At 45.1% G+C, this 15,200-nt stretch overlaps 1 protein-coding gene across 1 annotated transcript in view; it reads left to right on the plus strand.

The window, feature by feature from the left end:
- The window catches only part of XPOT (exportin for tRNA), a 710,192-nt gene that overhangs the window by 607,159 nt on the left and 87,833 nt on the right, over nt 1-15,200 (plus strand). Inside the window, exon 22 of the mRNA XM_069229126.1 lies at nt 5,525-5,572. Coding sequence (XP_069085227.1) covers nt 5,525-5,572 — 48 coding nt within the window. The remainder of the gene's footprint in view (nt 1-5,524; nt 5,573-15,200) is intronic.

Raw genomic sequence — 15,200 nt, forward strand, 5'->3', positions numbered from 1 at the left:
TTGGGAGGATGCGATGTTGCAGCAGCACGGGAGGGTTCTTCACCCGAACTTGTCCAGTCTTTTTTTTTTTGCATGGAGAGTGAACGGCGACAGTTGACAGATTTTGACCTTCCGCCTAAAGTTTGTAACATTATCTTGGCAGCCAGGCATCCCTCCACCAAAGCGCTATATGCCAGCCGTTGGAAGGAATTTGTGGCGTGGTGCACAGACAAGTCTGTTGACCCCTTCTCTGCCCCTCTGCTTGAAGTTCTATTGTTTATACTTTAATTGGCTCAGCAGGGCTCTGCTTTGGGCACTCTCAAAGGTTATTTGCCTGCAATTTCTGCTTTCTCATGGCTACCTGATCATTCTTCGTTTAAATCTCCTATTGTAAATAGGTTCCTTAAAGGCCTTACTTATGTTTCCTTATTCCCCATTCAGTATGCCCAATGGGATTTGAATTTGGTTCTGACATTTCCGATGTGTGCTCCTTTCAAGCCTCTCCACAATTGTCCTTTAGGGCTTCTCACTTTGAAAACAGACTTCCTTGTGGCCATTACATCTCTCTGCTGGGTGAGTGAGCTGCAGACATTGTCATCTAAGCCATCCTACCTTTCCATCTATCCTGACAAAGTGGTGCTTCGCACATGGGCCTTCTTTCTTTTGAAAGTGGTTACTTCCTTCCATGTAGGCCAGTCCATCACATTGCCTCCTATGGAAGAGGGGAGACTCCACTGCCTGGACCCAAAAAGAGCATTGGCGTTCTACCTTGATAGTACCAAGGAGTTCCGGGTGGATAATCAACTCTTTGTCGGTAATGTGGGTGCAAAGAAAGGTCGGACAGTGCAGAAGAGAACCATCCCCAGGTGGCAGCGTGGGTGTCTGCATACGCTTACCAAACTCTACTGCCTGGGCAGTCAGGTCCATAGGGACGGGCACTTTGCCCATTCGGTCCCGCAGGACTTTCTGCTGTGATCTTGGTTTGCAGACCCACCTCCAGGGATGGTATTGCTTTGGCCTATATTATAGGGTAAGTAATCTGCAACTAGATGGCTGTATCAGATGGACAAGTTACTTACCTTTGGTAACGCCTTATCTGGTAGAGACAATATCTAATTGCAGATTCCTTACCAACCGACCCATCCTCCCTACTCTGCAAACGGATTTCTAGGACTAGGGACTCCCCTTTCAGGGCCCTAGTGTTGACATATTAGTAGTCAGTGTTCTTAATGGCTCTGCGCTTCTGGCATGGAAAATCATGAAAACAAACTGACGTCAGTGCCTCGGGGTGGCACCTATATAGGACCCACAGCGTCATATCCGGTGCTTACGCCGATGGACGCCACCTAACGGTGTGCAGGGGTACTGCTCGAGAAAAATCTCAGAATCCAGACTGATGACTGGGAGAAATTATAAGGTAAGGAATCGCAACTAGATATTGTCACTACCAGATACGGTGTTACTGAAGGTAAGTAACTTGTCCGTTATGTCATGCTACTGTGTGGGCCTTCAGGTACTTTATGTGGACTATAGTCTGCATTTCTGATTCATCCACTGGAGATTTTCTACAGGGGAGAAATTAAAGCTGAACTACATTTGTTGTGCGTGGGCAAAGGGTGAGGATTATTCTAATGGCGGAGAACAACAAACGGAGGTGGGTCACATTTTTCCAACCGAATTCTGTGTGAGTAGGTCCTCTCTGCTGGCTGTTAACCCGGAAGGGGTCGAGGAAGGCATGTACCAGGGTCTTTGTACCCTCTGTCTGACCTGTGTCAACTGATCGTCGCATGCCACAAATTCATGTATGAGGAACGAGATGCCTTTTCCTTTCATATGTATCTTTTTATATAAAAAAAAGGAAAATTTGGTACCGAGGTGAGACAGAGTGCTGTTGGTCTATAAAATATAAACAACAATGGGGAAAAGCAGTGACGGGGAGGGGGTGATCTTAGATGGGGGATGAGGGTGGGTGGGAGGAGACCGAGCTGGTAAAAGCACAAGCACTGTTTAGAGTGCTGAAAAAGAAGGGAAAAGCAGGTCCTAAAATGGTCATAAAACGGGAGCAGTACTTAGTCCATGTAGTAAAGGGAGGGCTTAACACAAGAAGAGGCATGACCATGCATGGCAAGGACAGATGGTGACAAAGAATATGAGACAGATGACGGAGAGAGCAAATGGGAAGCCTGTGGGCGGACTGAAGCCCACAGATTAAACACAACATGTCTCTTCACGACAACACAAGCTCTGTTTAGCCAAGACCGAAAAAGAAGGGCATGTTTATTTTGTATTTAACATTCCCTGACAGTGAAAACACAAAATTGTCACTTTCACTGTAGCAAGGATGGTGGTCCCATTGGCTAATACAGAGTTTAACTAGCCATGGTCCTAATGGCTAACTTCTTTTTGGGACCATCAAAAATGTAGATTACACCAGGATATCTAATTGTTACATTAAACACAACTCATTGCTTAGACATGATTTAAGGTTACTTTTAATACAAAGGTGACTTTAAAAAATTGCCACTTTGTTGCCCAAACCTTTAGAAGCCTTTCCTAGTTATCTGCACTAGTTGTCACTCGATGCAACATGCTGCCTTTCTGCTAGGAGATATGAAGCAATCCCAGGAACAAGGAACAAAGAGAATTGCTGAAGGGAGGAGGTGTGACCTCATCCAGCAGATGGCTACCAGGCAGTGGCCACAGATGGCACTGCTTCAAAGCAGCTACTGCCTCAGTTAAGTAAATGGCGAGCAAACCTTCGCCTGCCCCCTCCATTGTATAGGTAGACAGGCTGGCTTTGCAGAACCCGTTTTCCAGGAGGAGTGGCTCATTATGCTGGACAAACCCAAACAATGTGCCCAGGGCCTCTCTCAGGGGTTAAAAGCTTGCTCTATCTTGTTTTCTAGAAGGGGGTATTCTCAGATTGTTTGAGGGCCAAATCCCCTGGAAGTGACATAAAGTGGAATTAGTAGACTCATGGGAACTATTGTCTCATTGGCCACTGACTCCACCCCTCCCACAAATGAGATGATGGCATAAAAGTTGCACCCAGACTCAGTCTTCAGATCACTGCTGGATTGGCAAGAAGACTGTAGGACTGCCTTTCTGCTCCCTGAACTCAGCACAGAGAGACTACACGTAGGAAGGACTTCACCTGCCGAATTCAAGCGAATGTCAAAGAGGACTGCGTCTGCTGAGCCCGTTCCTGGAAGAAGAGCTCCACTTGTGCCCAGAACTGAAGGAGGTTTGCCCTTTTGCTCCCTGGACCCAGCAAAGAGATGCTGCACCAAAGTCTGGACTGCACCTGCTGAACCAGAGGGTCTCACTAAGAGGCCGACTGTCCTTGCACTGGCCACTTGTGGAAAAAGGATCCAAGGGCTAGGTAGATAGAGTCCTGTTTAGCACCTGGGACAAAGAAAACTGAAGGAAACCTGCATTTGTGAGGGCCCAGCTACCCAGGATCATCTGCCTCCCACTGGTCTCCAAAATGCCTGGTGAGAGGCAGGGTCCTGACCTTCCTGAAGTGTCCCAAAGTCCATGGGACATGCAGCCATCGTTGAATAGGACTCTGGTCATCCTGCAAGAAAGAGACACTAACATGTGGAGAACTGCTGAAGACGACTGTGATTAGAGACCAGTTGCTCAGTGGCAACTGGACCTGCACTAGCCTCTCCACTGTGCATTGTGGGAAATCTTGTCCTGAGACTGTAGACCATCCCTGAAGATTGTGGACCCTGGGCTTGCCCCAGGAATACTCATTGCAACTCTTTCACTGCTTCAGCATGTTTAGCAGTATTAACATCTTCTCTGCATCCTGCATCCCCAGCATCAGGACCACTTATTTGCTGATACCATGATCCCGGTGAGATCTTTTCTGAGGTCTCTGAGACTGCTGCACCTAAAAGGTAACTGTCTCCCTGGAGCATAGTGGTCCCTGTGACTGGCTCCTAATCTGTTGTGGCCTGTCCAAGAGAGGATTGATGATCGTGCTAGCCAGCTGGCTCAGGAATCATGATACAGATTACACAGATTTATTAAAATTTAAAAGCATTCACTTATCTTTGAAAAATCATCTCTCCAGTCTCTCCAGTTTCCCTCTATAGATTTTTATCTAATTTAAAATAAAAATACCCTCCATGTTTTTTTTTTGTTTTTTTTTATAAGTTAGGGTTGGTCTTTTATTGCGTCATGTTTCATACATACCTATTGTTTCGGTACTTCTAAAGATTTATACTTGTTCCTTTGACTAAGCCTGACTGCTCTGTGTCACAGTTAACTAGAACTGATTGTGAAGAATTATTAAGAAACTAACTGAACATGATAGAGATTGTCACATTATTACCCGGTGAGGTATCACAACCACACCACATAAAATTCACTGTTCACAGAGCCTGTTGCATTTTACCTTCTTTTCCCAATTTAATTCTGATCTCACCAAAAGGTTTTTAATCACAATTGTCAGGAAGCAGGGACTTAAAAGCCATGGTGCAGCTCTGGTATATCTACAATTTGACTCCCCATCAAATTGTGTGTTATTAATAAAAGTAAATCAGTGCTGTTTTAGCTGGGTGTTTTTTTTTGGGTGTACTGCAATACCTGCTTCGTTGAGGGATATGCAGTGGCCGCTGCTTATGTATGATAAGAGGTTGGGAAGGTCATGTTGATTTTTATACAGTGAATGTTTATAATTGTTGGCAATAAAAATTGTTTTTTTGAAAACTTTTATCTGGCCTTTGCACTTTATTTTTCACTGTTTTATTCGGAACCGGAAACAGCTTTTTTTAAGGGTTGATTTATACTTGTTTATTATGATCATGATCTCCTGAGGCATTGCCTGTTTTTTGTTTTGAGTTATGTATCTGCTGATGTGTTTTTTTCTTTTTAGTGTAATGAATTGTTGCCTGTATATTAATGATGTGATTTGTATGTGCTATCATGGCTACTTTTGCTACCGAAATAAAGCTTTATTTAATTTGATTTTAAATCCACTTTCCTACATAACATCAAATGGCATGTGGCATGAAGAGAGAGATACTTCTCTGGTCAGTGCCACAGCCCTCAGATTATATAGTTAGGCATAAGTAACAGTTGGTCTTGCAGACAGTTGTGTTGTCAAGACAGAGCTAAAATAAATTTCTAGTTACAGTATGTTGCTCACAGCAGCCAACATTGTCATCACTTGAGCTCTGATTGTTCTCATTGCCTTGTGGCAATTCACAAGTGCTGAGTATGAATAATTTATTGTACCACACTGATGTGTTAAATTGCAACTATGTGGAATGCTTCAACTATAGTGAAAGATGGCCTGTTTTTTTGCTGCAAAATAGATATTGGTCCTTACAGTCTTACTCCTTCCTAAGCGGAAGGTTGTCGTTTGGATGCAATGCACTCTTTTTTTATTGTAATTTTTAGAAAGTAAGAATTGAACAGCTGCCATGCTGTTTAACTCCGGGGGCAAAATGTAAATAATTACTTGTTTATGTTATACAAAGAATGCTAACACATAGCTAGTTGCTGTTGACATCCATTTAATTTCTTTCAACAGGCCTTATCCGAATGTGCTGTGACAATTAAAACCATTCATCTCAAAAGGGTAAGAGTTCATTAACACTGCATCATGTAAGCCATTATTGTGCTGTTAATGTCAATTAAGTGACATTAAAATATTATCACAATTAATAATTTCAGCTTGGTTTAAGTGATTTCATGATCCAGAGCCTCATTCCATGTCTCAGGCTGTCAGTGCCTTCATGTACTGGCTGCCATTTTGATGTTCCTCAACCCCAATCATCATCACTTAATCAGAAAACTGCTTGAAAAATTCATATAGTTATGTACTAAATATTTACGCGTACCTATCCCATTGGTCATCAGTGACCCAAAATTGAAGAATTGCAGAATCAGCTTTGATACTGTGGAACACAGTAGGAAAAAGTAGTACCTCTGAAATGTTTTTAAAACCACATCAGTTCTACTTGATGAATGATGCCTTTGTTTGACTGCCTAGGACTGCTGAACTTCCTCACAGTTCTGTTGCATGTAATACGTTGAAGAGAAGAAGTGGAAGGTGATTAGTAGCCGCACCATTATTGGCAGACACATGAAAATAAGAGAAAGTGGGCGCAATGTGGCCAGATAGGCTGCACCCTTCTAAAAGCCGGGAGAACTGCCACAGATGTATTACGAAACACAGACTTCCAGTATCTTATTCTCTGTCAGATGCAGTTACCTTGGTTCTCTTTTCTGGATTCTGCAGCTTAGAGGGAAAAAGCTCAGAAAAAGCTTTTAACAGACTTTCAATCTTGATGCCACTCAACATCTTTAAAAGGGAGTGTTTTGTCTGTTTCTGACTGAAAAACGTTTCCTTTTTGTCTTTTAAATGTTTTAATTCTTTGACAAGTGTCAGTCCTGTGGCAGATAGGACAGCAAAACAGATCGTCACCAGATGCATATCCTGTGTCGACAGAAAAATAAAATCAAACTACACAGCAAAGACAAACATAAAAAAATGCGAGGACTTTTTGGAAGAGGCAGTGAATGCAGAAAAGTGGATCATTTTAACCTCACTCACCTACTTTTTCTTCATACTTCTGTAGGAAAGTGCCCTCTTTCTTGGCATGGTTACCCCCAATGTCTGTCGGTTGTCAGTATGATTGACTGTGTCTACTGTGTTCCTGCTACCCAGGAACCCATTAGTTTTGCTCTCTCTTCTAAATTGTACCTTTTTCTTCCCACAATTGGCATACTAGTTCCCCCCATGTAAGTCCCTAGTTAATGCATGCACCCATTTTCACTACAGGTCACTTCACCAGGTCACTATAAGTCATCTGTATGGTAGACCCTCTCAGCCCAGAGGGCAGGGGCAGGTACCTATGTGTGAGGACACCCCTGCAGTAGCAGAGGTGCCCCACAAACTCCAGGTCCATTTTTCTGGACTTTGTGAGTGCGGGCCGCCATTTTACACATGTACTGGGCATAGGTTTCTACCTATGTTCAGGTTCATAATAGGAACTCTGAACCTGGGCATGTTTGGTATCAAACATGTCAGAATCATACACCAATACTGTTGCACGCCCAGGAAGGTAGAACAAAGGATTTCCTTTGGGAGAGGGAGGTAACAACCTCTCCCTTTGGAAACAGGTGTGACTGGCTTGGGAGGGGTAGTCTCCTCAAGCCACTGGTTTGCTTTGAATGGCACAATTGGTGCCCTCTGGCATAAACCAGTCCACACCGGTTCAGGGACCCCCAGTCCATGCTCTGGCACAAAACGGGCTGTCACAGGCTGGTGCAGATGGCCATAGACAACACCACCACCATGTGATACCACAACAAGCAGGGCGGGTGGGGTCTTGGGCCCTGTGTCAGTAGGCTCTGCACCTCTGGAAGTGACAGGACCACAATGAGATTTCGCTGGGGTTAAGCCATATCGCAGGATTTTTAAACACCTGGGTGGACGAACTCAGCCGCAGCTAATTAGCAGGTCACAAATGGCAGTTAAACACACAGGTCGCACAAGGCATCTTCCAGCAATGGGAAGGACTCTGACTCGATCTTTTCACAACCACCTATAACGCACAATGTCAGCACGTTTGTGCACTGGAGTTTCCAAAGCAGCTCTCCCTCGAAGCGGGGCGATCAGGACTTCTGTATGCTTTCCTGCCACTGCCTCACCTGTCCCGAATTTTAAAGATCAGGAACAGTTGGGCCCAAGTATCCTAGTGACATCGCATTGGGCCAGGAGTGGGGTACTCGGAACTCATGGGCATGACCATCTATCTTCTGATCAAGCTGCTGTTCTTGTAGGATCCTCTGTCATAGCAGCAGGAAAGGGTGTTTCACCTGGGCCTGCGCCCCTTTTATCTTCAAGCTGGAAGATTGAGTGGCGACAGTTGGCCTCCTTTAACCAGCAGTCTAAGATTGTTAATGTCGTCTTGCTGGCACAGCATTCCTCCACTACATCAGTCTTCGCCTGCCTTTGGGATTTGTGCGGCACCTAACAAATTGACCCTTTACTGCCAAAACTATCTGAAGGTTAATTGTTTGTTCTGTCCCTAGCCCAGCAAGTGCTTGCTTTGGGCTCTGTAAGGGCTACATATCAGATCTTTCAGCCTTTTTTCGGTTGACTTATCAGTCTTCGTTATACAAATAACCTCTTATGATGGTTTTTTTTTAAGGTTTACATTTGTTTTCACAAAAAAACCTTTGTGCTGTTGCAGAGGGACTTGAACTTTTTCCTCACTTTTTTTTTACATGCACCCCTTTTGAGCCTCTGCACAATTGTCTCTCAAGACTTCTAACCATAAAGACAGTCTTTATTATTGCCATAGCATCAGCTAGATGTGTGATTTAACTTCAGGCTCTGTGCCAATCCACGTTATATCACCGCCTTTCCTGATTAGTTGGTTATAAGGTCCCAGGCTTCATTTCTACCTAAAGTAGTCACTCCTTTTCATGTTGGTTGAGCTATCACAGTTACCAGCACTCTTTGCTCCACTTCTGGCGAGGAAGAAGGACTCCATTGTTTGGGATTGTAAAAGAGCACTGAGTTTCTGTATTGAGTATATCACGGAACATCAAGTGATCCTGCAGGACTATTTGGTTTGAGATAGTTTGCAGATTCACCACCTTGGGAGGTACTACTGTGGTATCTATTCACAAAGTGAGGAACTTGTAAGAAGTATCCATCTCAAGAACACGTTACATACCTTCAGTAAAGATATTTTTTGTGGCTTTTCTGTCTAACTGCAGATTCTTCACCAACCCTCCCACCTTCCTGTTCTGTGAACTGAACTTTTTACATTCTAGACCGTTCTCAGTCTAAAAATCTGCAAAACGGTCATACCAATTTTCAGTTGGGCTCTGGATCTTAGGGTGCGGACATCCTAGGAAGTAACTAATGTCTGCACACATGGGTGGCCCTTATATGGGGCTCTGCTCGTCACTTCTGGAGCGGAGCTGCACAATGCCATCTAGCAGCATGCAGGAGAACTGCTAGAACTGGGGTTATTCACAAGGTGAGGAATCAGTGGTTAGAGTATCCACCATAAACACTGTTACCGAAGGTAAGTAACTTGAAGGTGAGGAATCTACCGTTAGGTAGATATCCACCTGAAAAATTGCTACGGAAGGTAAGTAACGTGTTTCTTGTGTCTAGGCTGTATCTTGCACGCCATAAAGGGGGGATTGAAACATGTTTCCAAACTTCAACTGTTTACAAAAGAACAAAATTAAATTGAAACAAGGTTAACAGAAAGAACTACAATCAGAAGAATGAACTGCTTGACTTCTTGACTAACTGAATCATGTGTTACATTGTAATGACAAATCATTAGGTTTTCTCCATTTAAAAAATATATCATCTGCAATCAGAATTGTACTTATAAGCCAGAATGAATGGTTGGTAGAGTCAAGCCAGGAGCGGCAAAGGAGCAAGCTACAGCATATGCTGACAACCAGGATTTTGTAGTCTCTAAGATCAACCCCAGTACCAGAAGCAGGCCAAAGGCATCCAGGATGACTAGTCCTTAGATACAATCTTGGAGCAAGAGGAGAAGTTCTCATGGGTACGCACTGGATGCAAGTGGGCAGTATGGGAGCTGCACTGAGTCAGTCCTAGGGACCTGTTGGCAACTGGAGTATGTACCTGGAAGTTTTAGGATTAGTAGTGTTGGGAGTGAAGTGGTAAGAATATGAGCAGTAGGTCATAAGAATTGAAGGGGTTTAGGGAGATTTATAGGTGTGGCATGGTCGTCGGGCAGCAGGGCTTCTTACCAGGACCAAACAGAAAAATAGTCACTCTGAACTTCCAACCATTTGTCTGGATCCCTGGCTTGATGAACTTGGAGGAATAATTAAATAGGGACATATTGGTCTTGCACGTTTCATGGCTGTATAGTGCCTTTTCTGCAAACAAATAGGGGGGTGGGGATCTGAGAGGGGAACGCAGGCTGAGGGCCAATGGAGCGAAGAGTAGAGGGAGAGCAGGAAGTAGAGTCCTTGGACAGTCCTAGTACACAAAGACAGTAGAGGAGAGGAAGTTATTCCAGCAGAATGGAGGCTTGTCCAGCCAAACTTTATGCAGTATCAATCGCTGTTGAAATCATGTGAGGATGACTAAAGGGAAATAAAGCAGCACTCTTCCTCCACAATGTACTTTACAGCCATCAAAAATGTGAATGGCACTTTCCCTGCCGACTGTTTGGAATATTCCCATTGCAATCGCTGTAGAGGAAGCTGTGTGGGTGACCGGTCACTGAACAGGAGGCTCCTACAGCATGAAACATCTAAGTTAGATAAGTGGGCCCATAAGAGATACAAATGTGGGAATTTACCCTGATCACTGTAACTCATGATTACAACTCGGTGCCCTGTGTTACTCAATGAAACTAGGACAAAACCGGCAGGTGCAGTTCTGACCAATCAGAAGCCAGGCCTGCACAATAAATTCCCAGCTCTGCGGGGACATTGCGCTTCAAATGGAGTTGCACCAGGTCACCCTTGAAATTAGATAGAACACACAAGTGTGGGTAAGAGCAACACCGAAGCAGGATGGTTGTGTGTCTGAAGTTTTTGTTTCATACTGGCTATTATGGTTTTTATGTTCACTCCCACCTACAGTGGTGTCTCCTGTTTATAAAAGGAGAAACTTTGGCATGGATTGAACTGTTGTGATTCCTTGAGACTATGCCTTACGCAAGCCCGTTATGAAAGTACAAAAAGACAAGTGCACATGATCTGTTCACCCTAGCGACACAGCACTGATTCCTAGTGATGCTTGAGACGCAAAGTACACATGAAGATGAAGGGGGGGAGAAAGCAGTATCTCACTGTGGTTGAGACACTTTTGCTAACTAGACCAGCAGTGGACATTGGCAGCTCTGGAGAAGGAAGCTATAGGGGAGAAAAGATTTGTAGTTCAGGAAGACCAGTGAGAGGGCAGCCGTTAAATAGGTGTTTCTACTTTTACTGCTGTAAAGTGACCCTAAGCTTTGAATGGAAATAAGAAATATAAAGGGAGAGCAGTTTGTATCTTTTTTCAAGAGGTAACAGAAATAAAAAGGGTGAATCGCTATCCAATTCTCTGCCTTTGTTCTTCGACAATACAATTCTTTCAGTAACAAGCAGCAGGTGGTTATCATATCCCTGAAAATACCAAAATGGCAATTTAAAGAGTCATGTTATTCTCCAGTTTTTCTAAATCGGAGATTGATCAGATTATGTAAAATCGAAGTGCCCAAAACACAGAATGACTCTCCTAAAATGAGAAAGCTTTGATCATGTCACTACAAATTGTTTATAGGAAGGTGGATACAAGAGGATGTTGTTATGGTTAAGAAGGAGAGAATGGAGGAATCTGACTACAAAAGGTATGGTGGAAATAAAGGCCTGCTGCCAGTGCAGGCAAGAGCAAATGGCTTTGCTTTTGCCATTGGTCTCTTAAAAGCTGTTTAATTTTTTTACAGTCTCCAAGCAAATTGAAGAATTATAATTGAATGTTGGAAATCTGATAGAGACTTATAGCTGCAGATTCCTTACCTTAAAATAATCTCCAGACTGGATCCAGACACTCTTGGTGTATAGTACCCCTGCCTTCTGGTAGGTGCCGTCATTCAGCTATGTGGGGCTTAGTCATCCACTCCGGAAAGGATGCGTACACTGCCTCTATAGGCACCACCCGAGCGCAGTGACGTCAGTTAATTTGTTTCCTCTCCATTCAACTCAAATCCAGAGAGAGCTAGCCCCAGTCAGTTTTTGAATGAACCTTTTTTGACCTTTTGTTGAAGATTTTTTTCAAGACTTTGTCCTTTGGTGTGAAGGATGTTCACCAGAAAAATACGTTTTAAACCATGCTGTGCCTGTCACTGGCAGAGGTCAGCGATGGACCTGCGCTTGGTATGTCTTTGATGTCTGGAGCGAGATTACGATGGCAAGACATGCAAAGATTGCCGTGCCATGCGTGCTAAAGTGCTGAGGGAGCAATCCCTCAAGCTTCTTGTCTTCAAAAGACTTCAGATCTCGGTCACAAGGAAGGTCCAGAGATCACTTGTGAAGTTGTACCTGGTGAAAGTTGTCCCACTCAGTCATTGTGGAAGTCAGGTAAGTCCCACAAAAAGAAGTTGTCACAGAGGCCTTCAACTTCACTGCTCAAGTCTTCGTACGAGTCATGGGGCTCGGAAGCTGGCTCAGTATTTACTATACCAAAGTGAGGTATAGGGTGCATAGAGTCCAGGATTCACCAGAGGCTTTAAAGAGGCTTAAGTAGATAAAACTAATGCTCTCTGTTGTGGGAGTGTGGTTGAGTAGTTAGGCATATTAGAAGGTAGTGCTATGCATTTGTTGTACACACAGAGGCAAAAAATGAGGCACACACTCAATGACTAACTCCAGTTCAATGTTTATGTATCCAAACAATCCTTTGTTACTTTAATTCTAGAACTAAAAGGATCTTTGTTGCAGGTAAGTAAAGTTTCAAGAATGTATCACTTTCAAGTATCAAATGCACTTTGTTTGTAATTCACAGTTAAAACAGTTTTCAGGTAAGTAATTCTTTTCAATTTCAAAAGTAAACAGTGCAATTTCCATAGAAAGCAATGCAGTCCTAGGGGAAGAAAAGTGTCAGCACAGTTTGCAGTTAAGTATTCGACTTGCGTCTTCAGGGGTTAGAGTGTCCACAGGGCACAGTTCGTTCAAGGGGGCACCTAGAGTGCACCACCAGCAACACATGGCCGGCCGGGTGCAAAGGTCAAAGTTGGTTTTGGGCGCCTAATTGAAACCTGCAGGGACTGGGAGCACTTGGAAAGAAACAGCTTGCAGGTAAGTACCTACGACCTCGGGGCACAGACCTCTGGGGGGTTTAGATCAGCACGGGGTGGCAAAGGTCAGCATCAACCACACACCCTCAGCGGCATGGGGGTGGCCGGGTGCAAGGTGCAAACATGACATCAGGCACGCAGTGCTTTTCAATGGAGGAACCCCAGGTTTCACTAAGAGGTTGCAGGCTTGGTCCAGGGTGTTGGCTGAAGAAGACCTATGACTGGACAGGTAAGCAGAGAGCCCACTAGACGTTGCTGGACCGTCAGTTGGGTTCCCCAAGGACAGGGGACTGTGGGTGCAGGGGTACCTTTAGGCGTTGAGGAAATCTTTACCAGATTCGGTTGCGGTCAGGGGGGTCCTTAGGATTCAGGCTGCAAGTGTTGTCGTGGTGGCCAGGAGGGGTCAACCCGGGGTGGACTCAAGCTCAGAATCGCCTGTGGACTATCTGGCCGTTGGGTGCAGAGTGGGCAGGACTCGCGGATCCGGAGGGCTCTGGAGTCCTTATTGTAGGTTTTTGTGAGGACAGAGCTGCTGTCTTGGTGAGTTCTTGGTCTTTAGGTAGGCAGGTAGTCCTCTGCGGGTTTGTAGAGGTCGCTGGTCCTGCAGGATGAATTGTCTTTTCGTAGCAGGAGTCTTGAAGCTGCAGACATGCCGGTAGGGCTGGGACCAAGTCATTTTTCGTCTGGAGTCTTCTCTGCTGGTGCAGCTCTTCGGTCCTTCTTCTTTAAAGTTGCCAGGAACCAGAAGAACAAGGTAGTGCCGCTAAATACTAGATTTAGGGGCGTTACAGGGGTTAGAGGGCAGTAGCCAATGGCTACTGACCCTGAGGGTGACTATACCCTTCCGATGCACACTTCCTTTGGGGAGTGGGGCACATACCTAACCCTGTTGGCTGTTTCCCTCCAAAACAAGATGGAGGATTCTGCCAGGAGGGGTTCACCTCAGATTTGGGCACCCTAGGGGTAGTCCCAGCTGGGATGGACACTCCTCCTAGTGTTTACGAATTTTCCCACCAAAAGTGGGGCTTGGTCCGGGGGGTGGGCATCTAAACTAGCTGAAGTGCCCTGAGGCAGCAGAACAAAAGGCAGGAGCCTTTGAGGCTCACCGGCAAGTGTTGCTGTTCTTGCAGGGAGGAAATGTGAAGCACCTCCACCCGGGACAGGTTTTGTCCATGACCCCTGAGAACACAAATGCCCTCACCCCATGGGGTCAGAAATTCGTCTGGTAGTAGCAGGCTGGCATACACTGGTCAGCCACACACCAGAGGGTTGGGGGAATTTCCGGGGGCATCTCTAAGATGCCCTGTGTGTACATTTTACAATAACTGGCATAAGTGTGGGTTTATTGAGCTGATATGTTTGATACCAAACTTCCCAGTCTTCAGTGAAGCCACCACAGAGCTGTGGAGTTTGTAATGACAAACTCCCAGCCTATGTACTCAATATAACTACACTGCAATTACAATGTCTAGGAATGGACTTAGACTCTGTAGGGGCATATTGCTCATGCAGCCATGCCCTCACCTGTGGTGTAGCTCTCCCTGCCTTAGGGCTGTAAGGCCTGCTAGAGGGGTGACATGCCTATGCCACTGGCAGTGGTTTGTTGGCATGGCACCTAGGGACCGATGCCATGTTGAATTTACCAACACACAATCTGCAATGACAGTGTGCATGTGTTTGGTGAGGGGTCCCTTAGGGTGGCACAATACTTGCTGCAGGCCTTAGGGACCTTCTCTGGCCACAGGGCCCTTGGTACCACCGGCACCTTTTACAAGGGACTTAACTGTGTGCCAAAGGTGTACCACTTGTGGAATCAGTGGTACAGTTTAAGGAAAGAACACAGGTGCTGGGCCCTGGTTAGCAGGATCCCAGCATGCACTCTGTCAAGTTAGCATCAGATATCAGGCAAAAAGTGAGGGGGGGGTTGGTGGGACAAACATGCCAAAAGGGGCACTTTCCTACATACCTAAAAAGAGCAAGGGTCTTCGCCCTATTCTAGACCTACAGACCATAAATCTCTTCCTCATGAAGAAGTTCAAGATGTTCACGTTGGCTCAGGTTTTGTCTACCCTTGACCTAGAAGACTGGTTGATATTGCTGGACTTACAGTATGCGTATTTTCATACTCTCATCCAGCCTGCCCACAGGGGTTACTTGCGGTTCAAGGTATGCCATGAACACTTTCAGTTCATTGTGCTGCCATTGGCCTTACCAGTGTCCCTCCAGTGTTCACTAAGGTGATGGCGGTGTTCACAGGTAGGGGGTTTCAGTCTTCCCCTACCTTAACGACTGGTTGTTGAAGGCGGGTTCACCCCAGGCTGTTGTCACCCACCTCCAGACTACGACAAACCCCCTGCATTCAATGGGGTTCACTATAAACATGCCGAAGACACATCTGACTCCCTCTCA

Source organism: Pleurodeles waltl, chromosome 4_1 (assembly GCF_031143425.1).
Source record: "Pleurodeles waltl isolate 20211129_DDA chromosome 4_1, aPleWal1.hap1.20221129, whole genome shotgun sequence".
In the NCBI taxonomy this organism is placed as follows: Eukaryota; Metazoa; Chordata; class Amphibia; order Caudata; family Salamandridae; genus Pleurodeles; species Pleurodeles waltl.